This window comes from Crocuta crocuta, unplaced genomic scaffold (genome assembly GCF_008692635.1).
Source record: "Crocuta crocuta isolate KB4526 unplaced genomic scaffold, BGI_CrCroc_1.0 scaffold138, whole genome shotgun sequence".
NCBI classification, from domain to species: Eukaryota; Metazoa; Chordata; class Mammalia; order Carnivora; family Hyaenidae; genus Crocuta; species Crocuta crocuta.
This window is the reverse complement of record NW_027532585.1, coordinates 544504-567394: the sequence shown is the minus strand read 5'-3', so window position 1 is coordinate 567394 and position 22891 is coordinate 544504. Positions and strand designations below refer to the sequence as shown.

At 44.2% G+C, this 22891-nt stretch overlaps 2 protein-coding genes across 5 annotated transcripts in view; one reads left to right on the top strand and one right to left on the bottom strand.

Moving 5' to 3' along the window:
* Positions 1-433, bottom strand: part of ATE1 (arginyltransferase 1) — a 145757-nt gene extending 145324 nt beyond the window's left edge. For all 4 annotated transcript variants that reach the window (XM_077779530.1, XM_077779533.1, XM_077779534.1 and 1 more), the window contains exon 1: positions 261-433. In XM_077779530.1, the coding sequence (XP_077635656.1) occupies positions 261-345 (85 nt within the window). In that variant the 5' untranslated portion in view covers positions 346-433. The remainder of the gene's footprint in view (positions 1-260) is intronic.
* On the top strand, positions 7-22852 carry LOC144244273 (uncharacterized). The gene is made up of 4 exons (XM_077779540.1): positions 7-88; positions 14362-15172; positions 16700-16775; positions 18643-22852. Exons 2-4 carry the CDS (start codon positions 14958-14960, stop codon positions 19435-19437), a joined length of 1086 nt encoding a protein of 361 aa, XP_077635666.1. The 5' UTR covers positions 7-88; positions 14362-14957; the 3' UTR covers positions 19438-22852.
* Positions 22853-22891: the final 39 nt, after the last annotated feature.

Here is a 22891-nt window from a genome sequence, read left to right as displayed (position 1 = left end):
GCTGACGCCGCCCGCGCCATCTTGACCGAGGGCAGCCGGCCGCTATTTCCGTTCCTTCTCCGAAACGGGACCGCCATCTTCGATGAGGGTGAGGAGAAGAGAGGAGCGCGAAGGGAAACAGTCTGGGAAGAAGCGAGCGGGAGAGGGATGCGGGAATTGGGGAGCCGGGCCTGTGCGCTCCTGGGCCCGGGGCTGGGGCGGGGCGCGGCGGGGATCGGACGCCAGGCGGCCACGCCAGCCCGGTCCGTGGGGACACTCACCGCAGGACACCTTGCCCTCCTCGGCGTCGCAGTAGCCGCAGTGGTAGCCGGCCTTGAGCCCCTTGTACTCCACCACCGAGGCCATGGCCGCCTCCAGGGTCCGCCGGGGCCGGCCACGCCTCTCGGCGTCCCGGGGCCGACCTCTGCGGAGCGCGGGGGCCCGCGGCGGGGAGGGGTGGNCCCGCGCCCCGGCCCCGCGCCCCTGCCCCGCGCCCCTAGCGCCTCCTCGGGGTCCCGGTCCGTGTTGGGGCCGTGGCCTCCGGAGACGTTAGCGAGGCTAGCGGTCGTGCCCCTCGAGTCCCGAGTTAGGGCCGGACCTTTGCATAATTCCTCGCCCAACATTCCTACAACAGCGCATCTTCAGCTCCGTTTTACAGATGGGGAAACTGAGGCACGAACGTTGTGACTCAGTCATTTCCTGCAGGTCTCAGTTTAAAAGGTACTGTCTCGGACCGCCCTGACCACCATGTGGGTAGCCAATTCCAGTTCCTTCCAAAGCAGCACGTACTCACTTAAATGCCAGAATGCAGGTATATACGCAGGTGTTCTGTGAATAGCTGGCGTCGGTGATTTAAAGACCCTTAATGCTTTTAAAGCAACAGTTGTCAGAGCCAGTAGCTGCCTTGTGCTCAGCCTATTGCCACCACAGCCAGAACTTTTAAAGCGAAACTGAAAAATCTAAATTATTTTAACGTACAATTTTCAAATGTTATTTTAAAAGTTGTTTTTAACCGTGCAGGCCAAACAAAACATTTGTGTAGATTGAATTCAGCCCGTGGACTTCCAATTTGCAGCCCCTATTTTAAGAAGATGTTTTAAGAGAGTAACAGTCCGGGACAGAGTATAAAAATGAGTACCTCTAACAAGGTAACATTCCTTAATATTTATGTGCACAGATAATTTAAGCCTGTCTGTACATTTTTCCTAGTCAGCAATAAAACTGTCTTTTTGTAGGGTTTTGGAAAGTGAAATCATGGGCACCTCGGTGGCTAAGGGTTAAGTGTTGGACTTCCCTGCAGGTCATGATCTCCCGGTTCTTGACCTGTGAGCTGGACCCAAGTGATTGGAGGTGCCTCACCTCTTCTCCTGCTTGGGTCTCACTTGCCTTTCACACCTCCAGAGGCTGCTGCAAGGTTAGTGCCTTGAGGTATACTTGACTGAACCCAATTCAAGCCTCTCTATAGAAACTCTTTAAGATTTGGTAGGTGGGTGTGTGGATCCATTCTTTTCACTGCTGCCCAAGACAAACCATATGTAAGTTCCCTTTGCTTATTAAAATATTTTTAACATTTACTTATTTTTGAGAGACAGAGCGTGAGTCGGGGAGGGTCAGAGAGAGGAAGTCACAATCTGATGCAGGCTCCAGGCCTGAGCTGTCAGCACAAGGCCCAACACTGGGCTCGAACCCACAAACAATGAGATACTGACCTCAGCCAGAGTCAGAAGCTTAACCGACTTAGCCACCCAGGTACCCCACCCCCACCCCTTTGCTTATTAAAACTTCCGCCTGTCAACCTGGAACTGCCTACGTCTTCCTTTGGTCTCCCCCTGCCCTCCACATACACCCTCTTATGTATCTTATTAGTTGTGTGATCTTGAGCAGGCTATTTACCCTGGCCTCCATTTCCTCTGTTGTGAAGTTACTGGAAGGATTAAGAGTTAACACACGTGGGGCGCCTGGGTGGCTCAATCGGTTAAGCGTCCGACTTCGGCTCAGTTCCTGATCTCATGGTTCGTGGGTTCGAACCCTGCATTGGGCTGTGTGCTGACAGCGCAGAGCCTGGATCCTGTTTCAGATTCTGTGTCTCCTTCTCTCTCTGACCCTCTCCTGCTCACACTGTCTCTCTCTCTCTCTCAAAAATAAAACATTAAAAAAAAATGTTTAAAAAATAAAAAAATAAAGGTGTGTGCCTAGGACATTGGTATTGTAGCTTGAGGCTGGCATTCCCTGCTGGGGATAAGGTTGGGACAAAGGGACAGAAGTCAATCGGTACAGGGCTAGAGAAGGCAAAAGCTTCCTGGCTTCCACTCTGAGCATGGCGTTCTGCTCGCTGTGTTGTCCACAGGCCTTTCCTTCAAAATGAGAGCCCAGCTGGGAATGGCCCAGGAATAGAGTCACATCTGCCATCGTGGACAAAATGAATGAGGTCTGTCTTAATGGATACTGATAGGTAGCAAGAGACCTTCAAGTTCAGGGAGTTGGAGGAACTAGAGAAAGCCAGAGGGGCTCTGAGAACCTCCTGCATGCTACACAGCTGTCCCTTAGGTTGTTCCCCTTTGTGTAGGCACAAGTGATGCTTAGTAATATAGCAGGTCACTGGGCTACCAAGAAACATCTTCACAAGCAGGTGCATATCCAGCACAGTGGACCTTAGGTTCAAGAATGCAGAAACTGACCTCCAAAGTTTACCTCTGTTTCTCCAAGCTTAATGATTTCACTTTTTTTTTTAATGTTTATTTATTTTTGAGAGAGAGAGAGAGATCGCAAGCAGAGGAGGGGCAGAGAGAGAGGGAGACCCAGAACCTGAAGCAATTCTGGGTTTTCAATGTCTTATCGATGACCTTCTGCAACAGTGGGAGGAAGGTGATAAAAATAAAATTGTGAGAAAGGGATCAGGAAAGACTGTAGGCAGTGGTTCCTGGATGTCTTTATTGTGCTGAAAGAGAAAATGGGTTTTCGCCTTTCAGGTCCAAGTGAGAAAAATAACACAAAGCTTCAGTTACATCCCCCCCACCCGTTTTTTTAATGTTTATTTTAAGAGAGAAAAAGCACGAGTGAGTGAGAGAGAGGGGCAGAGAGAGAACCCCAGGCAGGCTCCATGATGACAGCACAGAGCCCAACGAGGGGCTTCATCTCATGAATCGTGAGATCATGACCTGAGCTGAAATCAGGAGTTGGATGTTTAACAAGTGAGCCACCCAGGCGCTCCCAGCTCCCCCTTTTTGTGGGGAGATATGGGAAGGAGACATTATTGGGATGTTCCTTCATTTATGAAATTGCAAGCAATAGATGGTTGTCTTTTAGTTTTCTTAATGGAATGAAATGCTGGCAACACTAGCATGTGTGGGCCCGTTAATGTTTTTTATGTCACTGAGTCTGCAAAGTGGAAGCGGGAGGCTCAGTCCAAGGCCCTGATGATGTAAAGGAACCTGCATGGTTAGACCCAATTCATGTTTCTGGAATTGTGGAACACATTCCTCTTCTGAAAAAAGTGAGTTGATGGGGCCTAGCTTAAGTCGGGGGAAGAAGAGTAAAATGCAGATAACCCGAGGCAGAGAAGAGAGGCCCTCTAGGAGCGGTGGCTCAGTGCTGGCGACGGTAGCCGCCTAGAAGATGCTTTCCTCTGTGGGCCACTCACTGCCAAGAGGCCTCAGATTGGACATTTCCCTCCACTGTAGCGACATGTGGCCTCTAATTTGGTGGTGTGAAAATTAATAAACTATTTAGAATAGGGTTGGGGGAGGGGTGCCTGGGTGCTCAGTCAGGTAAGCATCTGACTTTGGCTCAGGTCATGATCTTACTGTTCAGGAGTTTGAACCCCGCGTCGAGCTCTATGCTAACAGCTGGGCCTGGAGCCTGCTTCGGATTCTGTCTCCCTCTTTCTCTGTCACTTGCACTCTGTCTCTGTCTCAAAAATAAACTTGGAAAAAAAAAAGTAAAAGAACAGGGTGGGGGAGCTCTGCGCCCTACTATTTATCATTAAATGCAGATCCAACAGGAAAATCTTGCAGGGTGGATACTACATCACTACCCAGCAGGAGGAAGAAAGTTCTTGCCCCTCCCCTGGCAATAGCCCAGCCAATGAAAAGCCACTAGACTTCAAAACTCTGGTGGACTTTGTGTTTATAACAGCCCTCCCAAGTTCGTCCTTTCCTCTATAAAAAAAAGTATTCCTCCCGTTTGTTTTCTGGACTGGCTTGTGGTTTTGCTGTAGCTGGCTTATTTATCACAGATTCAGTTCCCTGCTATCCTCAAATAAACCTGTTTTTGCTGGTAAAATGACTGTCAGTTTTCTTTTTAAGGTTAACAGTAGCTGCTCGTCACTCATGGCCATTGAGCACCTAAAACGTGGCTAATGCAGCAGGGCAACTGAACTTTTTACTTTATTTAAATTTATTTGAATTTTTAAATTATCCACTAGTCTGAATAAATGCCAAAAATCTACTTGTAAGCATAATCATATTCAAAATACAGAAAATTAGGGGCGCCTGGGTTGAGTTGGTTAAATGTCCTCCTTTAGCTCAGGTCATGATCTCACAGTTCGTGGGTTCGAGCCCTGCGTTGTGCTCTGTGCTGATGGCTCAGAGCCTGGAGTCTGCTTCTGTTTCTGTCTCCCTCTCTCTCTGCTCCTCCCCTGCTCACACACTCTTTCTCTCACTCTCAAAAATAAACAAACATTAAAAAAAATTTTTAATGCAGAAAATCAAAGACAAAACTCTCAAAAAAGCCAGAAGAAAGAAAACCTTTACTAATAGAGGAGCAAAAATAAGAATTACATCAGAATTTTATTTTGAANGGGAACACCAGCCGACAGTTCTATGTCCGGTGAAATTATTCTGCAAAAGTGAAAGAGAAGTACAGGCATACCTTGGAGATATTGCGGTTCAGATCCAGACCACTGCAATAAAGCAAATATCGGGATAAAGCAAGCCAAATGGATGTTTTTGGCACATAAAAGTTAGTGTGCAATGCCATTGTGTCTAAAAAAAAGTACATATGTTAATTTAAAATATTTTTATTACTAAAAAAAGCTAACCATCATCTGAGCTCTCAGCCAGTCCATAACAAATATAATAATGAAAAATTTGAAACATCACAAGAATTACCAAAATGTGACACAGAGACATGAAGTGAGCAGTTTTTATTGGAAAAGTATTGCCAACAAATTTGCACTATGCAGGATTGCCACAAACCGTCAATGGGTAAAACACAGTATCTACAAAGCACAGTAAGGTGAAGCACAGTAAAATGAAATATTCCTTTAAAGGTTCTCAAACAAAAATGGAGGGTGTTTGTCACCAATAAACCTGATTTGCAAGAAATGTTAATTTCTTCTAAAAGAAGAAAAATAATGTAATTCAGAAACCAATCGACATTAATAAAAAAGGAAAAACGTTTAGAGAAGGAATAAATGGAGATAAGTAATGTTTCGTTTTTAAAAACTTAATTGCTCATGGGGCAGCTGGGTGCCTCAGTTGGTTGAGCACCCGACTTTGGCTCAGGTCGTGATCTCACAGTTCATGGGTTCGAGCCCTGCATCCGGCACTGTGCTGACAGCTCAGAGCCTGGAGCCTGCTTTGGATTCTGTGTCTCCTTTTCTGCCCCTCCCCTTCTCACACTCTGTCAATCTCTCTCTCAAAAATAAACATTAAAAATTTTTTTATTTAATTGTTCTAACAGATAATAGGCAGTTCAAAGTAATAATAGCAACTTGTATAGGGTGAGTTTATGAGTAAGTTGAGTGAATGACAGCAATGTTATAATGGATGGGAGGGAGGAATTAGAAATACTCGTATAAGATACTTGCAGTGCCTATGAAGTGGTGTGTTCTTTGAAAGAGAAGTTGGATTATTTTTCAATGTGTAATGCAAACTCAAGGACAAACATTTAGGAAAGAAAAAAAGTGCTATGCTGAGAGAAGAGAAAAAAATAGAATCATGAAATGCATAATTTAAACAGAGAGCTGACAAAAAGACTGGAAGACAAAAAAAAAAAGAAAAGAAAAGAAACCAAGAACAAGAGCAATGAATAGAAAACAATAACAAATATAGTAGATATTAATTCAGTTGTATTAATAATTACTTTAAATGTCAGTGGCCTAAATATACCACTTAAAAGACAGACTCTCAGCCTGGATAAAAAAATAAGATCCAACTATATGTTATCTACCCAAAACACCACTTTAAATGTAAAAACAAAGATAGATTAAAAGTAATGGGATGAATAAAGATATACTATTGTTAACACTAGTCAAACAAAAACTGGAGTAGCTACATTAGTTTCAGACAAAGTAAACTTCGGAGCAAGGAAAGTCAGGGATAAAGAGGGCCATTACACAATAATAAAGTGGGCAATTCTCCAAGAAGACAATTTTTGACATGTATACAGTTAGCACAGAGGGACAAACTATGTGAAGCAAAAACAGAATTGCAAGGAGAAATAGATGAATCCATTATGATAGAGACTTTAGCACCCTATATCGGTAATTGACAGATCTAACAGGCAGAAAATGAATAAGGACATGATTGAACTCAACACCACCATCAATTGACTGTATCTGACATCTATCTATAGAATACTTAATCCAACAGCAGCAGAATACACACTCAAGCTCCCATGGAACATTCATGGAAATAGACCACCTGCTGTGCGATTAAAAAAACAAACACCTCAACAAATTTAAAAGAATAGAAATTGTACAAAGTATGCTTTCAGGCCAAAATGGAATTAAACTAGAAATCAACAACAGAAAAGTAGTTGGCAAATTTCAAAACACTCAAAAGATTAAACAACACACTTCTAAACACTTGGGTAAAAAGAAGAAGTTTGAAAAGAAATTTAGAAATATTTTGAACTGAATGAAAATACAATTGACTCTTGAACAATGCTGGGGTTAGGGGTGCCGAACCCCACACAGGCAGAAATCCACATATAAAGTTTGACTTCCCAAAAACATAGCTACTAATAGCCTACTCTTGACTTGAAGCCTTATCAGTAACATAAACAGCTGATTAACACATATTTTTGGTGTTATATGTATTAATATACTATATTCTTATATATATATAGTTTATTTTTGAGACAGCATGAGTAGGGGAGGAGCAGAGAGAGAGGGAGACACAGAATCCGAAGCAGGCTCCAGGCTCTGAGCTGTTAGCACAGAACCCGATGTTAGGCTTGAACCCATGAACTGTGAGATCATGACCTGAGCCAAAGTTGGATGCTTAACCGACTGAGTCACCCAGGTGCCCCTATTATATACTATATTCTTACAAATAAAGCAAGCCAGGGAAAGATACTATTAAGAGAGTCATAAGGAAGAGAAAATACATTTACAGCACATATTTCTCAAAATCCACAAATAAGTGGACCTGTGTGTATTATTCAAGAATCAACTGTACAACTTACCAAATTTGTGAGATGCAGTAAAAGCAGTGCTTAGAGGATATTCATAGCATCGAATGCATATATTAGAAAAAGAAATCTAAAGCTTCTAGTTTCTCAGGGAACTAGAAAAAGAAGAGAAAATTAAATCCAAAATAATTAGAAAAACAAATAAAAAGCAAACATGAATGAGATTGAATACAAGAAATCAATAGAGAAATTCCAACAAAACCAAAAACTTAGTTCTTTGAAAAGGTTGGTAAAATGGATACACCTCTAGTAATAAGGAACAAAATGAGAATACAAGTTACCAATATCAAAATGAAAGAAGGACCATTGCTACTGATCCCATGGACTTTAAAAGTATTACAAAGGAATATTATGAACAACTCTATGTCCATATATATGATAAACTAGAGGAAATAAAAGATGTAATCTACTAAAACACAAAAATAGAAAATTTGATTAGGCCTATATCAAAAGAAATGGAATTAATAATTTAAAACATTTGAAAATAGAAAACCTTAGGGTTGGGTTGGGTTCATTGGTGAGTTCTACCAAACATTTAAGGAAGAAATTATACCACCTCTCCATAGTCTCTTCTAGAAAATAGAAGCAAAGGGAATTTTCTAACTCATTCTGTGAGGCCAGCATTACCTTAATACCAAAACCAGATAAAGACATTACAAGAAAACTACAGACCAGGATCTCTAACAAACATAGATGTGAAAATCCTCAACAAAATATTAGTAAATCAAATTCAACTATATAAAGAAGTATAAACTCATACCTTTCAGAAGCAATGTAATCCATGTCATTAACATGTTAAAGAAGCAAAACGATATGATCATATCAATATTGCAGAAAAGGTGTCTGACAAAACCCAACATTATTCATGATAAAAATTCTAGCACTAGGAATAAAGAGAAACTTCCTCACCTTGATAAAGAACATCTACAAAAAACCCCATACAACTATATTTAATATTTCTATATTTCATGTTTAATAGTGAGAAACCTGATGCTTTCTCAATAAGATCAGGAACAAGGCAAAGATATCCCTAGTCACTACAGGTATTCAACATCATGCTGGAAGTCCTAGCTAATGCAATAAGCAAGGAAAGGAATAAAAGGATGATGGGGAAGAAAGGAATAAAACTGTCTTTGTGCACAGATGATATGATTGGCCAAATGGAAAATTCCAACGAATCAACAACAACAAAAATCTCCTGGAACTAATAACCAATTATAGTAAGGTTGCAGGACACAGGATTAAGATACAAGAACCAATCACTTTTCTCTATATCAGAAAAGAACATTTGGAATTTGAAATTAAAAACAAAACAGCTAAATAAATTAATCGAGTGATTAATTAATTAATTAGTTTTAAAAAGGGGCGCCTGGGTTGCTCAGTCATTTGATCATCCGACTTTAGATTTCAGCTCAGGTCACAATCCCAGAATCATGGGATTGAGCCTTGGGTTGGCTTCCATGCTGAGTGTGGAGCCTACTTGGGATTCTCTATCTCTCTCCCTCTGCCCTTCTCAGCAGCTCACATGCTATCTTGCTTTCTCTCTCTAAAAAATAAATACACAATATGATTTATATTAGCATCAGAAAAAAAAGAAATACTTAGGTATAAATCTAAGACTTATAAGAGGAAAATTACAAACTTCAGACAGAACAAATCAAAGAGGATCTAAGTAAATGGAGAGATGATCCATGTTGAACGACAGGAATATGAATATTGTTAAGATGTCATTTCTTCCCAGCTTGATCTTTAGGTTCAGTGTAATCCCAATAAAAGTCCCAGGAAGTTATTTTGTGGTTATTGACCATCTGACTCCAAAATTCATATGCAGAGGCAAAGGACTCAGAATAACCCAAATAATGTTAGAGGAGAAAACAAAATCAGAGAACTGACTCTACCAGACTTCAAGACTTATTATAAAGCTACAGTAATCAAGACAGTGTGGTATTGGTGAAAGAACACACAAACAGATCAATAGAACAGAGTAGAAAGCCCAGAAATAGACCCACACAACTCCTGATCTTTGACAAATGAGCAAAGGCAACTCAGTGGAGAAAGGATACTCTTTTCAACAAATGGTGCTTGAACTGGGCATCCGCATGCAAAAATAAATAATCTAGACACAGACCTTATACTTTCAACAAAAATTAACTCCAAATGGATCCTAAGCCTAAATGTAAACTAAAAACCCCTAGGAAATAACATAGGAGAAAATCGAGGCAAGCTTAATGTTAATAATGACTATTTAGATAGGACACTAAAACATGGCCCATGAAAAAAAAGTTAAGTTGCACTTCATTAAAATTAAAAACTTGTACTCAACAAAGGACAGTGGTAAAAGAATGAAAAGACAAGGCATCGACTAGGAGAAAATCATAGTCTCTGCTCAAGGACTGGTATCTAAAACATGAAAAAAAAATCTTAAAATTCTCAGCAAGGAAACAACCCAATAAAAAATGGGCAAAAGATCTGAACAGACACCTCCCAAAGATGAACAGATGGCAACTAAGCTTATAATAAGACACTCAGCATCATATTTTATCAGCAAATTGCAAATTAAAATCATAACAAGAAAGCATTCACACCTCCTAGAATGACTAAAATTCAGAACACTGACAACAACACACAACAGGAACTCCCATTCATTGCTGGTGGGGACACAGAATGTACAGCAACATTGGAACATGCCTTGGCAGTTTCTTATAAAACTAAACATACTCTTACTATATGATCCAGTAATCACAGGTATATAACTAAATGAATTGAGAGCTTCTACCCACACAAAAACCTGCACAGGGGGCGCCTGGGTGGCTCAGTCGGTTAAGCAGCCAACTTCGGCTCAGGTCATGATCTTGAGGTTCGTGGATTCGAGCTCCGCGTCAGGTTCTGTGCTGGCAGCTCAGAGCCTGGAGCCTGTTTCAGATTTTGTGTCTCTCTCTTGCTCTCTGCCCCTCCCCCGCTCATGCTGTGTCTCTCTGTGTCTCAAAAATAAAAACTGTAAGAAATTTTTTTTAAAAACCTGCACATAAATGTTTATAGTAGCTTTATGCATAATTGTCAAAACCCTAAGCCAGCAAGATATCCTTGATTAGGTGAAGGATAAACCAACAATAGACTATTGTTCAGCAATAAGAAGAAATGGACTACTGGGGTGCCTGGGTGGCTCAGTCGGTTAAGTGTCCAACTTTGGCTCAGGTCATGATCTCATGGTTGGTGGGTTCGAGCCCCATATCGCGCTTTGTGCTACTTGCTTGCTCAGAGCCTGGAGCCTGCTTTAGATTCTGTGTCTCCCTCTCTCTCTGCCCCTCCCTGGTTCACACACTGTCTCTCTCTCAAAAATAAATAAATGTAAAAAAAAAATTAAAAGAAAAAAGAAACGGACTATTGAGCCATGAAAAGACATGGAGGAAGATTAGAAGTATATTGCTAAGTGAAGTAAGCCAATCTGAAAAAGCCTTTTCAGCATGAAAAAGCCATACTGTATGATACCACCTATATAGCATTCTGGAAATGGGAACACGGTGAGACAGTACAAAGATCAGTGGTTGCTGGGGGTTAGGGTGCAATGAGAGGGAGGGCCAAATAGCTGGGAACATAAGGGATTTTTAGGGCAAGGATCCAGTTCTTTACAATGCAATGATGATGGACACCTGTCATTGTACATTTGTTAAAATTCATGGAGCATACAACACAAAGAGTGAAACTCAGGGTAAGCTATGGACTTTAGCTACTAATAATGTGGCAATACTGGTCATCAGTTATAATAAGTGTACCACACTAATACAGAATATAAATTATAGGGGGAACTTGAAGAGAGTACTTTTTAATCAGTATTTCTGTAAACCTATAGGTGCTCTTAAAAATTGTTTATTAATGGGGCGCCTGGGTGGCTTAGTCGGTTAAGCGTCCGACTTTTGCTTAGGTCATGATCTCGCGGTTCATGGGTTCGAGCCCCGCGTCAGGCTCTGTGCTGACTGCCAGCTCAGAGCCTGGAGCCTGTTTCAGTCTGTGACTCCCTCTCTCTCTGACCCTCCCCTGCTCAAACTGTCTCTCTCTCTCTCTCCTAGAAATAAATAAAACATTAAAAAAAAATTGTTTATTAATGAAAAACAGAACAGCAGTGTAAAAAATTTTTAATTGACATGTTGAGATGATAATATTTTGGATATCATGAGTTAAAATATATCACTAAAATTAATCTCAGTTGCTTCTTTTTTTAACTTTTTAAATATTTTTTTAAAGTTTATTTTGAGAGAGAGAACAAGAGGGGAGGGGCAGAGAGAGAGGGAGACAAAGGATCTGAAGCAAGCTCTGTGCTGACAGCCTAGAGCTCGAAGCAGGGCTCGAATTCACAAACCGTGAGATCATGACCTGAGCCAAAGTCAGATGCTTAACCAACTGAGCCACCCAGGCGCCCCTCTTTTTACTTTTTTTTTTTTTAAACGTAGCTCCTAGAAAAGTTTAAATTACATCTGTGACTCACATTCTATTTTTGTAGAACAATGCTGGTCTAGAACCAAGTTCTACTGGACTGGCCCAGTTCTCCACTTGTCTGCTTCTAGGCCCTATGGTTTTGGGATCTTTTCTCTGGTGCTACATCTTTTTAATCATCTTCTTCTTAACCACATTTCATAGTTCTCTGTTTGGGGAAGTCATTGTAATTCCTCTACGCCATACTCCGGCTCCAGTGTGGCCTGCCCGTGCAACTTCCTCTAACATCCGCTGACAGAGTCACTCTTGATAGGTTGGTCTCAGGAGTGTCCCCCACATTTCTGCCATGCTCCCTTCCAGATGACCTGTATGCAGTCTCACTTCACATTAATGCCTCCTGCTCTGTGTTTTTGCTCTGCACGAACGCATCCCATTTGTACCACTACAGCATAGTGTACCTGTGTACATTTCTTGCCTCCCTCATTGGGTCGTGAGCTTCACAAAGGTGAGGGCCTCATTTACCACTCCTTCCATTTTCCAAGGTCAGATGGAGTAGGTGGAGCTTTGCTTGTACACATCCATGTTCAAGTTTCAGTCCCCCTCTGGGCAACTGTGTGGCCTCAAACACATCACATTTCCTCATACTGAACTTGGGCAGAATAATAACATTACGGAATAGGGTGGTTGGAGTATCAGTGTTATGTGTAGGTACTAGAAGGGGCACTTTTATTTTTTATTTGAGTCTCTTTTGAAATTCCTGAAAGATGAAGTCAGTGGGCGGGGTGCGGTTTCTGATGCCAGAAGTCAGTCTGTGGTGAAGTTTGTTTCAAGTGCAGGGTCATGAGAAGTGGTTAACAGTAATTTCAGGTCAGGAACCACTGTCACCCCAGCGAGGACTTCTCATTAACTATTCAAACACATTTCATGATTATTGACAAAAGATTAAAATTTAGGCATATGATAAAATACTTGTTAGTCCTTTCCTTTTTGTATTTCTCACAGAAAAGCCACAACTCAGGCTACCTTTTGTCTATGTCAGGGCCAAGTCTAGTGGTGCTGATAGTTTGTTCCAACCCGATTTGCTGTTTCAAAAAGGTTCTTTATCTCCCTGCTTTGTAGTCTTCACCCCATTTCTCTTATCAGGAAAGAGAAGCAATTCACAACATAATACTTAAATGAAGAGTACTTTTAGGTCCACATGTTTGCTTTTATATGTTTTATTTTAATTAAGTGGATTCTGTAGTTAACAAGAGACTTATATTAGGAATTACATATTTTTTCTTTTTCAGAAAGGAGGCTATATTCGGTTTTCGCAAAAGGGTAAATAAGGTATTACCTTTTAGCACTTCCCACAGAGCGGGACTCACAGTGAATACGAGGAGCTTGTGGAGGAGTCAAGGCTGTCAGGCACAGGCATGTACAAATTTTGGCTGAATTAATACCACATGAGTTTGACATCGGAGTGACATGCATGACATTTTATCAGTGTTAAGATGGTATCTTTTGAATATTAAAATGCTGATTGAAATTTAATCTAGGGTTTTGGCATGAAAAGAGAAATTACAGTCATGACTTGCTATTGGAAATTCTTTTATTTTTTAAGCATTAAATACCTGCATTCACTTCCCTAAGTGTTTTATTTCTTTAAAAAAATTTTAATGTTTATTTATTTTTGAGAGAGGGAGAGACAAAGTGCAAGCAGGGTTGGGGCAGAGAAACAGAGACACAGAATCCAAAGCAGGCTCCAGGCTCAGAGCTGTTAGCACAGAGCCTGATGAGGGGCTCAGACCCCACAAACCGTGAGATCATGACCTGAGCCTAAGTCGGAAGAATAATGACTAAGCCACCCAGACACCCCATAACCATTTCATTTCTGAATGAGTTCAGGGCTGCAGTTTCAAGCACATCTCTATAAAGAGCACATTGGGGGAGGGATAGATTTTATTCTTAGTAAGTCAGAAGCCAGGTTGTAATTAATCACTGTATTTTCTCCTTTCACATTTTAAGTAGAGACATCTCAATGGTAAAAGCATAAAAAATGGGGACTTTATTTGGACGTCTGCAGCTTAAATATATGGTGAAGAGTATCTTGAAGTGAATATGCAGAATCATTGATTTTTATTTTAACATTTGTGTATCTCCTGACTACAAGTAGATTAAAGAGTAGTAGTGCCTGGGGCGCATGGGTGGCTCAGTCAGTTGAGTGTTGGTTCAATGTCTNGGTTGGACCTGAGCGCAGAAGAACAGTAGGTATTCCTTCCTTCCACATGGAACACTGAGCTGGGAACGGTGTGANAGTCAGTTGAGTGTTGGTTCAATGTCTGGCTCAATGTTGGTTGAGCGTCTGACTCTGGATTTTGGCTCAGGTCATGATCCCAGGGTTGTGGGATCGACACCGCCCCCTCCCCTCCCCCCCACGTTGGGATCCATGCTGGGCGTGGAGCGTGCTTAAGATCCTCTCTCTCTCTCTCTTTCTCTCCCCTCCCCCCGCCCGTCCCCCCCATGGGTGCACCCTCTCTCTTAAAAAAAAAAAAGGGTACAGAACTCACAACCTCCACAGCAGCAGCAGCGTTTAGGCGAGTGACACACCTGCTAAGGGATGGTGAGACCACGTGACCAGGCCTCCCGCTCACTCCAGCCCCTGCTGCTCACCGTGTGCGAGGAGTGTCCGCCCCCGGCTCTCCGCAGACTCCACTTACAGGGAGGATACCCAGTATACACTATCCCGCCGAAACACCAACCGAACAAAAATGACAAAGATGCTCCCGTGGTCTTAGAAGGTGCTTCCTCCAGCGGCGAGAAGGCCGCCCGTGTCTCTGAAACCCACAGCCCCTTCCCCTTTGCGGCCGTTCGGCCCAGCTCACACTGCAGCTCATTCCCTGCCGGCCAGCTGATGCCTCCACCTACCACCTCACAGTAGCCTCAATCTAGGCTGGTGATGACACACACAAAAGCCTGTGACCGCCTCTGGTTGCCCTAGAAATCCACCCCCGGCATCCTGAAGGATCAACAGTAAGGGGGTTGAAGGGCTGGAAGAGCTGGAAATCAGTACTTCGCAGACTGGAGAATGAGAGGTTGGAGACCAGCGCTGGGAAAAGCAGCCGCTGGGAGGAAGGGCGTGAAGGGCAAGCATGTTGTTTGTAAAGCTGGCGCTAGATCGGGCTCTGGCGAGAAGAAAGGACACGGGAGATAAACAGCACGAGGCTTCTGGAGCGGGGACCACAGGCGCCAGGCGAGGAGGGTCCCCGGGGAACGTAAGGGAGGACCAAGTGTCAGCGCAGACGGCACCCTCAGGCCCTCCTCTGGTGACAGACTCAGAATGGTTGGACCTGAGCGCAGAAGAACAGTAGGTATTCCTTCCTTCCACATGGAACACTGAGCTGGGAACGGTGTGACGCAGGAACGGAAGTGCTGCGCTCGGAGTTGTGCAGCCCTGCTTCCTGCCTCTGAAACTGACCTGGGACCTGGGACGAGTCACTGGACCCCCCTCGGCCTCAGTGGTCTTTGGGGTGAGATGTGATGAGTGCCTCCCACACATACCATTTGGGAGGCAAAGTAAAAAGACCCATTTAAGGTCCCAGCACATCCCCATGTACAGTAAGCTCAGTAAAGGCTGCTTTGCACCTAATATGTGAGAACCTCTTAGGAAAGAAAAACACGAAGGCCGAAATAGGCAAATTTCTCGTTAAGAAGTTAACTTTACTTGCACAGTAATTAGTTTTATTTTTTACCGGTCAATATTATAAAATCCTTCTCTTTTGCTACAAAGAGAAATCAGAGAAACAGAATATTTACAACCTATTCGTAAACTAAGCAGGGTAGGAAGTAAGAGTTCTCAGAGCACCTGGGTGGCTCAGTCGGTGAAGTGTCCAACTTTGGCTCAGGTCATGATCTCACAGTTCCTAAGTTCAAGCCCCCATCCGGCTCTGTGCTGACAGCTCAGAGCCTGGAGCCTGTTTCGGATTCTGTGTCTCCTTCTCTCTCTGCCCCTCCCCTGCCTCCTGTCTTTCTCTCTTTCTCAAAAATAAACATTAAAAAAAAAAAAGAAATGAGTTCTCCAGAATAAGCTGATGTCACTATGCAAATTTCTCAACTGTGTTTTTCTTCAATTTTGTTTAATGCTTACTTATTTTTGAGCGAGAGAAAGCTAATGGGGGAGGGGCAGAGAGGGGAAGAGAGAGAGAAACCCCAAGTAGGCCCTGCACTGTCAGTGCAGAGCCTGATGCAGGGCTTGAACCCACAAACCGGGAAATCATGACCTGAGCCGAAATCAAGAGTTGGACACTCAACCAACCCTTAAGGCGCCCTGTCTCGCTCAGCTGTTAATTTTTCTGTAATTAAATTTAAAAACAAACTTTCTTACCATCAAACTGTTGTATTATCTACCTAAAATAAAACCCTTTGACAAGAATCCTGAACCATGTTTCAGCCAGCAGCTGTTGGAAATTAATGACAGCTTATAAATTATACCATTTATAGTTTTATGCATAACTGAAAAGGGACTTAAAGCTTTGAAAACTTATTTTCTGATCAAAGTTAAGTTCTTTGTGCTGCCAACAATTATACCAACAGCAGTTTGTGGAATTTGAAATCGCAGCTCGGCCTCCCATCTTCAGTGATAAAGGTATTTCTGTTGGTCTCAACCTCAGACTCAGTATGGGTCTTTGTTCATACTTTTATCAGAGAGCATTCCTACCTTGTTCAAGGAAAGACAAAAGTTAGCCACAGTCCTGCCTATCGGCACAGAGAAACAACTCGTGCTACCTGTGAAAATTGAGTCCCAAATCACCTCCCGGCCTCAGTTCACACCTGGGCCGTGTTTCCTGAAGCCTTTCTCCAAATCCTAGTGCGATTTCTCTTTTTAATCTTCCAGATTGGCCTGGGCCAAAAACACTCAGGACCCTCGGATTGCAGTGGGTTCCCAGTCCCCACTAGAAAAGAAGATTAAGGTGAGGAAATACGTTTACCATGAACTTTGGAGTCGGTAATACGCATCGTAAAAAGTTTCTCTCCAAGGTAGAAAGGATCTGTTTCAAGCAAGAGTGCTTTGTTAGGTTCTATTCAGCACCCGCAGTGCTGGCTGGACACAGTGAACCAAACAAAGGTCGCTTGTGCCCTCAAGGGGCCTCAGCGAGTGAGGGACATGGACATTAAACAGAGAGTTAGACACAAATTGTGATAAGGGTCATGAAAGACAGGGTTTTATCTGGAGGAATATGTGCAGGGTTGAGGAAGTGACATTTAAGCTAAAACCTAAAAGTGATATATGTACGTAAGTACCGTGGTCAGAGTAGCTGTGTTGTGTGTTCGGGAGATTATGAGAATATATGAAAATACTCAGATGGCAAAGAGAATATGCCTTGAGGAACAGAGAAGCCAAGGCGGCTGTAACGAGCAAGCGAGCAGGCAGTCGAGCTAAGAGGCAGGCAGGAGCCAGATTATGAATGGGACTTTCTCCTAAAATCGATAGGACGCTATCCCAGGTTTCTGTGCAGGACAGTGGCGTGCTCAGATTTGTGTGACACAAAGATCAATCTGGTTGCTGTGTGAGTGATCTGGTGGGGCTGGGGGATTCAGGAACTCTCGTCAGGCTGATACCCGAGGGTGGGGGCATCTTGAAGCCAGTGGGGACAGGACGGGGAAGGGGGGAAATGAAGGAAGCACTTTGGAGTTAGAGCCAAGTGGAGGTGTTAAGTAGACAGTATCCAGGTCTGAAGTTGAGAGGCGAGTGCTGGGCCATGTCATGGGCGACTGGCCAGCATGGAGCAGTCCCTGGCCCGTGGCAGGTCACCTTGTTGAGTGATTGAGACTGTCCACGTCCAAGAAAGCCCAGATGAGACTATGCTCATCTTAAGTGATAATTTCTGTTGTATTTTCTTACATTACATTTAAAAGACAGAACCAGCAAAGCAGTGGAGGGCGCGGCCAGGAGGTAAGAAGAGAATTAAGGGCTATTCAGTCACCTGGGGATATTCAGCTAATGGCTGGAATACTCCCAGGGGTCTAGGGATAGCCTTGGTCACATGCCCTTGGCCACCGCCTGGAAGCCAGAGGAAAGTAAAGTATTTCACGGAGGAAAGAGCAGTCAACTCTAAAATGGTACTGAAGTCACATATGACCAGGACAGAGATGGGACCCCTGAATTTGTCACTGTGGAGATCCCTCATGACCTAGACAAGAGCAGTCTAGGTGGAGTGGGGAGATGGAAGCCCAAGTGAGAAGGGTCAAGGGCAAACTGTGGGTTTGGGGCAGTGGGGAGGGGTGATAAGTTTCTGCTTCATGGCACACTACGAAGGGAAGCCAAGGGGGGACGTGTAGTAAAGGAAGAGCCTTCCCTTTCTGTTGAAAGATGATACAAATACTGGAACATATTTTTATGTGGACGGAGTGATCCCGTAAAGGGGAAATTTGGATGAAGCTGGAAAGGGAGTTTGGTAATTGCAAACTGAAGTTCTTGAAGCTTCACAAGGGCACGTGAAAGACTTGGCTTTTGAGAGACACGGGGGCAACGTTTCCATTATAAAAGCAGAATCCGGGATGGACACGTGGTAGTTGTGGGGGAATTGAAGAGGGTTTCTGACCGCCTGCTTCTGTTTTCTCAAGGACATCTAAGGCAAAATCTTCAACCAGGAGGCAACCCTGCTTGAGGGATGTGTGGGAGGTTTGGAGAGAAAGCCAGGGAACACAGCTAGGAGACCCCAACGGGGACACGGTGTCAGAGTGCCAGGCAGAGCTACTAGCCCCCTGTGCACTGTGTCATGGCCGGTAACCAAGGGCATCTGACTTAAGAAACTTCTAACGCTTCCCTCTGACAAGAGTCTAGGTGGCATCCATTCTTCCAAAGTGAGGACACTGCTGCTCCAAAAGGCTCAACAGGAGAACGAAACTCTTCGTCAACAAAAAGCTATGTCTTTTGACTTCCGGTTTGCCAAAGCAGAGGCATATTACTATCGACGACACCAAGAAATGATGCTGGGAGAAGCATGGAAATGCAGAATGGTTCCAAGGTGGAAAATGAAAATACAGAGAGAGAGACCACATAGTGAAAAACCAGGAGATACTAAAAAATGGGACTATTTAGTGCCTGAGAGGGAGCTGGGCCAGATAGAGAGGCACATATACCGAGCTGAACAGGCCAGAGGCCTCAGAGACAGCAACTATCAGCTCCTCCCTCAAAAGACTCCCAGCGTAACGGTCTTCCCCAAAATATTAACCCCAGGGAAGGATGAAAAGATGGACGCTCTACAGAAAACACACAAAACGAAGACCAAAAAACACAGGGTGGCCTGGGCCAAGGAACAGATCAAGGGGCATCAAGACCGAATGACCCGGGGAAGAGAGCTCTCGGAGCAGAGAAGTAAGAGCCGAGGTCAAGGGCTCTCTGGCCCGGCTCCCCCCGTCCCCGGGCCTCGGGTGCACAAGGAAGAAATGAAAGAATTCGAGCGGGTCACAGCCTATCCGATCGCCCAGCCTTACCAGGAAACGCTCTTAGAAGTGACCATCCTCATGGAAAAGTCCAAAAAGGAGGAGGACGTCAAAAAGCCACTCCAAAGAGAGCTCTTAAGTATGCCACCATTTTTGAGAAGTCAGCTAGAGAAAAGTAAAGTTTAAGTTATTTTCTGGATCGTTGTATTTCTTTTTCAGGCTAGCACACTTTCATAGTTGTTAGTGCGATAAAATCCCATACCCCTGAACTTTGTTTCTACGTGCATCAAACTTGCGGGGGGTGAGGGAGGGTAGTTAGACCAAGCATTTCAGCTGTCTGCAGAAGTGTCCCCAAAATTTGTGACTTAAAACCCCACCATCTTATTATAGCTCCTAATTCTGTATCAGGAATTCAGGCAGAGCCTGGCAGGGCGATCTGTCCTACATGTCACCATTAGAGCAGCTTGGGGATATTCAGGTGACAGCTGGACTAGTCTGGAGGGCACAGACCGCACACCCTTGGGGACAGCTAAAAGGCTGGGCTTGTTGGTCTCGGTCCAGGTCGCCCTTCTCCCATGTAGTTTCTGGCCACAGGATAGCTGGCCTTACTCCACGGTGACTCAGCTCCAGTGACTTATCAGACACCACAAGGTTTCTTTTAACCTAGCCTCTGAAGCCCCAGAACATCACTTCTGCCATATGCTGTTGCTCAGACAAGTCACCAAGACCAGCCCAGATTCAAGGGGAGAAGAAACAGACTCTTCCTCTGTAAGGAATTTGCAAACATCTTTTAGTCTGCCACTCAAGGCTCTGAAGTCCTTCACACACATCTGTTCTCCACTGTCCTTCCCATTATCTTTTATGTTAACGCTCCTTATAAAAACGAAATAAGTAATCTTATACAGAGACGCCTATAACTGCACGGCTCCTGAGCTGATCCAGACTAGAGAGACCTGGTCTCTCTCTGCAGAAGTCACTGGAGACGGAGGGTTAAAAAGCCTGCCGTAGCTATTACGCAGACGACACGCTGGCTTGTATTCTCCAATGCACCTAAAATTTTGTGGGATGTCGGAAACCTAAGCCTAAGCCCCAGTCCTGCAAGAGACCCAACCAAGACTCTAGGATTTAGCCTAACGGGCTTACAATCTCTGCGGAGAGAACAGAAGTCAGAGCAGCGCACGCCCAGTTCTGTGTTAGGAAGCACTGTATGGAGAACGCGGACTACTGAGCAGGACAGCTTATGTGCAACGGGAACCCAAGAATATGCACCCTGGTGCGTGTATAGTCCTTGGGGGGCAGGGCAGTTAGGACCGCAAGGCCCTGACCCAACATTGGTGCCACCTTCTGCCTGCGCCGCCGTTAGCCCAGAAATAAGGCACACCCAGGCCCCGGGGAGCCCCCATAAGCGCATACAACAACGGGACAAGCACAGACAGGGGACTGAGGAACAAACGAGGTGCTATTAGAACACAAAGCTCTGGAGGAAAAGAAAAGACTTTTGGGAATGTTACAGGTGTTAGATATTTAAATAAGAATACGGATTAGCATGTTACACGTGTTAAGATATTTAAATATACCATGTATATTTAAATGATAACCTGTATTTCCCCATTCAGATTACAGGTTTTTTTTTAAGTAGGCTCCATATCCAACATGGGGTTTGAACTCATGACCCTGAGATCGAGAGTCACATGGTCTCCCGACTGAGATAACCAGGTGCCCCTCCTCTTCAGGAGAAGAAAAAAGTGGCCCATAATCTCCCTGTCCAGATAAATTCCATTGATACTTTTTAAAAATAATGAAAAAGTGCAGTTAGAAAACTCCAATAATTACAGGAAGGTTCAAAGTGACAGCATGGCCACTTTGGTTTATCAAAAGTAACCACGTTTATGTTTCCTACATGAGGAGAGTTTGAAGCAAGTAGAAGGCAGGCCAACAAGAGGGAAAGAGGAAGGCAACTCTAGCATGTGTGCTTGAAAAACTGTCATGTCAGGACCACATATGTGATTCCATTTATGTGAAGTGCCCAGAATAGGCAAATTTTGATGGAAAATAGGTTATCGGTTGGTGATAACCTCGGGGTGAGGAGGTGGCTGAGGAAGGGTGATGGCCACCGGGTATGGGGTTGGGGACAAGAATGTTCTATATCAGACCGTGGTGATGGTTACAGAGCCCTGTGAAGAGACTGATGAATGTTTACCACGAATGGGTGAATAGCACAGAGTATGAAGTAAACCTCTGCAAAGCCGTTCAACAGAAATGGAAGAGAGAGCTGGAGTCTGGAGCGGGAGGTGAGCCAGGGTGTAGGCAAGGAGCCTGATCACGTGAGGCCTTGGACAGCTCTGAGAGCTCAGGTTTTTCAAGTGTCAGAGGCAGCAGGAAGTCACGGAGGCTGACGAGCGGTTCTGAAGATGTGCAGGAGATGTGAAGGGCAGACAGGAAGCGGGGGCCAGCAGACGGAGGCTTCTGTGGCGGAAACCTGGGCAGGATGGACACAATCAGGACACCAGATGGGGAAGCGTGACTGATTGAGGTAGAGGGAAAAGAGAAGAGAAACCCTGGGTTTCTTTCGAGGAAACAAAGTAGTAGAAGGACCAGTATAGGGAAGACAGATTTAGGTGCTAGTTTACATATATGTTTAAAACGGCCCCTATGCTGCCAGTAAGCCATTGCACATACAGCTAGAGCTTTTCAGAGCTGAAAATCACTCTTAATTCATGAGACCAAATGGGGACGGGGAAGCAGGGAAAGCACCAGAATGTTAAGTGCCAAATGTGTGTTTAACCCTGGGATCTATTTGGGAAGGAATCACCAGTTTGGTCTAAAACAGCCCCCTGGCGGATGCCGGGAAAGGAGGTGCCCTCCGTGCGGATCCGGGACAGCCAGGAGGGGAGAGTGGAAGAGATCCTTGTTTGAAGAGGAAACAGGACAGTAACTGAGGGTCCCGAGAGTGGTTTTAATTAAGGTGAGAGATAAGCAAGCACGGTTGAAGGGAAAGTGTGCTCGGTATTAGGAGAGGCTAACATGCCTGAGGACCAGGAAGGGCTGGGACCCAGAGCCTGCCAGAGAAGCAACACCCTACGCGGACACCAGACCGGAGGGAGGAGAGAGGGCGGATGTAGAAAGCTGTGGAACCGGAAAGGGAACCGGAAAGGGAACCAACAAGGGTTCCTAGAAAACATCAAGGACAGGCCTGAAGGCCCAGCCAAGATCAGAGGCTCGGGAGTCGCACTCCTGCAGCCTGGGGGCTGTCTGTTTGTCCTCTGTGTGCACACAAGGGACCGCTGGTGGGCGCTGTGGGGACAGTCGTCCAGCCTGGCCTGGTGGAGGATGAAAAGTTTCTTGTGTGTAAATCACAGGCTGAATCATAGAACATGGCTGATATTTGACCGTGTTTTACCTACAAAAAAAACAATTTCATACAGTTCGATCCAGTATTTGTTGATTTGACCGGCTAACTTTACATTTAGCTAAAGAGATATAAAAAGAACCATAATGATCTGTAGACCATTAACACCCTAACTAAAGCGTTTCTGGGGGGACAGGACTGGAGAAAGACCCAACTCTGGCATGATCAGAAAATAAAGAGTAACTACAAATATTTGTGAATATGGCAGTGAATTTCCTTTAATCAAAGACA

What these genes read in the sequence shown, in the direction of transcription:
- LOC144244273 (XM_077779540.1), top strand. Translation starts at nt 14,958, where the DNA reads ATGTTGTTTGTAAAGCTGGCGCTAGATCGGGCTCTGGCGAGAAGAAAG. An exon ending in GACCTGAGCGCAGAAGAACA is followed by an intron (nt 15,173 to 16,699) that starts GTAGGTATTCCT and finishes TTAATCTTCCAG; the next exon opens with ATTGGCCTGGGCCAAAAACA. An exon ending in CACTAGAAAAGAAGATTAAG is followed by an intron (nt 16,776 to 18,642) that starts GTGAGGAAATAC and finishes CCCTCTGACAAG; the next exon opens with AGTCTAGGTGGCATCCATTC.